The sequence below is a fragment of the Panthera uncia genome (genome assembly GCF_023721935.1).
Source record: "Panthera uncia isolate 11264 chromosome B3 unlocalized genomic scaffold, Puncia_PCG_1.0 HiC_scaffold_1, whole genome shotgun sequence".
Lineage (NCBI taxonomy): Eukaryota > Metazoa > Chordata > Mammalia > Carnivora > Felidae > Panthera > Panthera uncia.
In genome coordinates, this window is record NW_026057582.1 from 110,838,604 (window position 1) to 110,843,691 (window position 5,088).

The window sequence follows — 5,088 nt, forward strand, 5'->3', positions numbered from 1 at the left end:
ATATAACTATTTTTAAATAGCATTTTGTGTGGCCTGGGTTGGTATGGGCAAGTTTTGAGTAATCCAATTAATGTTAACACATAGTAGAAATATTTAAACTTTTTTCTACAGAAGAGAGAAAAAAAATCTGTATAATTGGTTACAGTTATTTGCTCAGGCATACTACCCACACTGCTGCTCCGACCCTAAGTCAGAGACAAAAGGGATGCCAATGAAATGACATACAGTACGATTTTGACAATTATTTAATATACCATTGATGTGCCATGTCAACCTGTTAGGAGGAAAAGAAATTCATGTTTGATTTAAACTAATTCTTTATGTGCTTCTTAGTTCAGATTAAAAAAGAAATAGTGCCAACCAGAAATTGACATCTGTTAAAAACAATTCACTATGTGGCAAATCATAAGAGACTCTTAAATACAGAGAACAAACTGAGGGTTGATGGAGGGTGGAGGAGAGGGGAAAATGGGTGTTGGGCATTGAGGAGGGCACTTGTTGGGATGAGCACTGGGTATTATATATAAGCCGATTTGACAATAAATTATATCAAAAAACCCCACAAAATACAAAATATAAAATTAAATTAAATTAAAAATTCACTATGTGATTTTCCAGTGGATATTAGGGAACACTGTTTGTTTTGTTTTGTTTTCATTTTATTTCTTTGAGAGAGAGAGAGAGAGAGAGAGAGAGGGAGAGAGAGAGTGAGTGTGTGAGTGGGGAGGAGGAGCAGAAAGAGAGAATCCCAAGCAGGGTCCATGCTCAGCCAGGAGCTCGATGTGGGGCTGGATCCCACAACCCTGGGATCATGACCTGAGCCATGATCTGAGCAGAAACCAAGAGTTGAACGCTCAACTGACTGAGCCACCCAGGTAGCCCACAAGGAAACACTCTTTTAGGACTAGGACTTGAAGAGTATATTAATAACCTCCGTGGGTTATTAATAGGATTTTTTTAGGGTTTATTTATTTATTTATTTATTTATTTATTTTGAGAAAGAGCGAGCATGGGAGAGGCGGAGAGAGAAGGAAAGAGAGAATCCCAAGCAGGATCCTTGCTGTCAGCACAGAGCCCAATGCAGGGTTTCAATCCCACCAACTGTGAGATCATGACCTGAGCCCAAATCAAGAGTTGGCTGCTTAACCGACTGAACCACCCAGGTGCCCTAACCTCCATGGGTTATTAAAATTCCAGTCCTAATTTATGACCAAGCATTTCTAAACCAATAAAAATGTTTAGCTGTGGTAGGGAGAAGGGAGGAACGAGTGTACCCTGTAGAGGCTTATATTCTTAGGGAAAAAAGCCTTCCTTCTGGAATCTGTGCTGTAGCAGGCAGGTACTCCTTGGGGTGTGTGTGGGGGGGGTATGCAGGGAAGGGGGCATAGTTACTTCTTATCATATAGGAAGCTCCATTCCCGGGGGCTTCTGCCCTTCCCTCCTCCTTCCTTTCCCATATTAGTAAATACTTGGGGGATTAATCAAAGCTTCAAAGGTTGGTGATAACAGGTGGTGACAGCTTGATGCCCTGCAACCCAGGTGAATAGCAGCACAGTGGCCAAGCCTGACTTCATGCCAAACTTACACTTGGCACCAGAGATGGCTGCAGAATTGTAGGGCTTATTTTCACTTTTTAAGAAAAGAGAAAAGCAAGTTATTTTCTGGTGTCCAAACTCAGACACGGGACAACAAAGTGGAATGCTGTACCATTTTTTATTTCATGGGCTCTTGCGTGCGTGTGTGTGTATGTGTGTGTGTGTGTGTGTTTATTAAGTAAATTCTAAGCCCAACATGGGGCTTAAACTCATGACTGAGATCAAGAGTCACATGCTCCATGGGTAGTCATAGCAAAGAAGAAATTATGTGAAGACATAAAATACCTCCGGAAATTGAGGAGAAATTGAGGTTAATTAGCAGAACCACTGAATGACAGCATAGAGAAGGCCCTCAGGGAGCCTACAGTCCAATCTCCTGACCTTATGATGATAGCAAAGCAGACCCAGAGAAGGGGTCTGACTTTTCCCCAAGTATTAGCAAAATAGGAACAGCGTGAGGCTTAGAACTCACTTCTGATTCCCAGAGCAAGAGTCTTCATGCTGGTCTGATAAATATGGCATTCAGGGGCCAAAGCTACAGCTTAACCAGGTTAAGGATGGGGTGGAGCCACCCGAGTAGGCACTGGGAAGAGCTTCAGGGAGGATGGCTGGCATAAACCCGTCTCAGGTACTGCTGACTTTCAACCTCAGGTTGGTTGTCTTAGGTGGATGAATTGGCACACAGGTCTTTCTGGTCTGCATTAAGCCTTTTGAGGACTTGCCCAAGTTAAGAAACTTGAAAGTAACCTGCAACATCAAGGCGTGGATCGGGCCCAGGCTGTTGCCTCTAGGGTATTCAGAAATTTCTCCCTAAGGCAAGTCAGGAAGAGCTTGGATTTGGTCCCAACAGAAACTCTCCTGAAGCTCAGTGGCAGCGTCTGTCGGCTTTGCTCCCAGACCTGCCCATTTGCCCCAGAGATGCTCACTGCTTATGTGGCCTTGTTGAACTGTAACCTCAAACCTAAGAGTGTCTGTCAGCATGGACTGGATTCTAGCCACCATAATCAGAGGACTGTGGAGGGAGGTATATTGGCCCCTCACTGCAGGGTGGGAGGGACACCCTCTACTCCACCTCTCCCTGCAACCCCACAAATCTTTGAAAGAAGCTGGACTTCAGAGCCAGCTAGAGGTGTACATGGGACAAAGACATCACAGATTGTCAGGGCGCTCTCTTATTCTCTAGGAACCTGATCCCTGCAGGGATGGGGCACCCTTAAACAATCACGAGGACAGGGGAGACAGCAAAGCAAATAAGGGCAAATTACAGCTGGGTAGAGACGCATCAACCTCTGAAAACAGAGGTTGAAAACAGGACGGAGGGAGCCCCAAAGTATTCAGCCAGTTCCAAAAATCTGTGTGGGGTGGGCACAGGATTCACACATTCACCCTACCTTCCCCATTGCTAGCTGGCCAGCTAGCAGACTGTCCTCCAGAGCTCAGATTGTGGGGCTTGGGACCTGGGCAAGGGCAGGAACTTACAGCTTCATTCACTGCCTCTGTCTTCCCTAAATAATCTCAGCCCGCAGCACCCCAAGACCTCCAGGGGCAGAGGCCACAATTCTTGCTGTCACCTGAAACGCCATCCCCAGCCTGCCCAGCCTCCTTGCTCCTTCCCCAGCTCCAAGAACTTTCCTTCCTCCCAAAGCGACTTTGGATCAGATCTCCAGGCTAAGAGACCGGCCCCAGCGCGCCTGGCGCACGGGTGCGGCCGAGTCGTGCTGGGACAGCTCCACGCTGCCGCCTGGGCCGCCTCGGGCCATTACAATTGCAGACCAGGCTGGGAAAGGAGAGAGGCTGACCCCTCCGAGGGCCAGCAGGGAAGCACCAGACTTTGGGTGAGGGGCAGTCAGGACTAGGGAATCGATCTGGCTGGGGAATGAATGAATGAGTAAATGAATGAACGAACACACGAATGAATGAATAGCTATGGTGTCGGAGACGCGGCAAGAGGCGTCCCAAGGAGGGTGCCTTCCACCATCCTGATGCCGCCGGGACTTCGCTCATCCCCCAGGTACGGAGCGCAGACAGCAGGGGCATCTGTCCCCTAGCCAACACCTCGCAGCCCCCCGGAGGCGCCCGGGCCCGCGCAGCGCAGCTCGGGAGCGGAGCCCAAATTCCGGTGGCCGGGAAGTGCCTGCCCCGCGGGAAGAAGGCACCCAGGAGCAGGGGCTCCCCACGGCCGCTTCGCCCCGCGGGGAAGCGTTCCCTCGCGGCGGTCTCCGGAGCCCCGAGCCCAGCCCGCTGGCCGCAGCCCCTTACCTGCCCGCCTCGGCGGCCTCACCCCGGCTCAGAGCGGTCATCGCGGCGCCTCCAGCGAGAGCCGGGGACCGCGCGGCCAGATCCGGCGCCTGCCTGCCCGCCTCCGCCCCGAGGGCCCGCCTCCGCCCGCCCATTGGCTGTTGGGCGGGACCGCCCCGCCCATTGGCCGTTACTCCCTCCTGAACGCCGCGAGCTTTGCGCAGATTCTAAGGCTCCCACTTCCCGACCTGCAAGTCTCGGGGGCCAGGCCTTGGTTTGCACCTTCTGCTCCTCAGAGCGCAGGCCTTGGGTCCCCTCCAGGCTCTTCCTTTTCGGCCCTACCCGTCTCGGAGCTCGGTGCCCTCTGCAGCAACCTCCTCCCGACCTCCTCCAAATCCTCCCGACTCTGAGCTCCAGGGCAGGTTTCAGCGTCTCCCCACAGCAGCTAAGGGACAGGAGTAGGGAACGAGGTATTTTGAACTGTTTGAACCGCATAGTGGGGCAGTCAGGGAGCTTTCATGCTTTTCCCAGAGTTGGGTCCTACGGAGGGACTGAAGATGGCCAGAAATCAAGTGGGGAAGCAAGACAGAGTGGGGCGATGTGACAGTTACCTGGGCCTTGGGAATGGGGCCAAAGCCCTATCCCATCTTACCTGGCCTGCAGCACCCTACCCTCCTCCCACTAGGTAGGGCTTGGTTCTTAGAAGTGGTCTGGAGGGATAAGATTCAGTCCCATTTCCAAACCCGTCTCCACCCCTCAGTGCTTTGTCAAGGGGGTAAGACATTGGCAAACAGAAGGGGACAAAGGGAACCCAGAGGTAAATATTCTGGAAACTGGGAGCCGTAGCTGGTGTCTCCCTACAGTACCCTTACATTAGAGGCCTCTGCTGCACAAGACATAAGGGGAGGTGCAGGGCGATGGCCACATCACTCAGTTTACCCACCAGAGCAGGAGGGAAGGGCCCTTGTTGCTGCCTTTGGTCTACTCTTTGGTCCAAATAAGCCAGTAAAATGTCCCCAGCTGCAGTTTTTAGAAACCCAGCTACCACCACTTCCTCAGGGTGCCTGAGGATAAGGGGTAACCTGTATCCTCGACAGCTACTGCCTTCCCAGCACCTCTGCATCCCGCAGAGAAGATGGCAGGTGACCTGGGTCATCACACAGGAGCAACCATCAGGGCGCAAGGCCCTTACCATTTTCACCCTCACACACATACCCCACCCACCCCACGCCCATCAGAAAAGAGAGGAAACCGG

General features: G+C 51.5%; 1 protein-coding gene across 2 annotated transcripts in view; it reads right to left on the reverse strand.

Annotated features, from left to right (window-relative positions):
* The window catches only part of GRAMD2A (GRAM domain containing 2A), a 33,316-nt gene extending 29,313 nt beyond the window's left edge, over positions 1-4,003 (reverse strand). For both annotated transcript variants that reach the window (XM_049611881.1, XM_049611882.1), the window contains exon 1: positions 3,855-4,003. In XM_049611881.1, coding sequence (XP_049467838.1) covers positions 3,855-3,988 — 134 coding nt within the window. In that variant the 5' untranslated portion in view covers positions 3,989-4,003. The remainder of the gene's footprint in view (positions 1-3,854) is intronic.
* Positions 4,004-5,088: the final 1,085 nt, after the last annotated feature.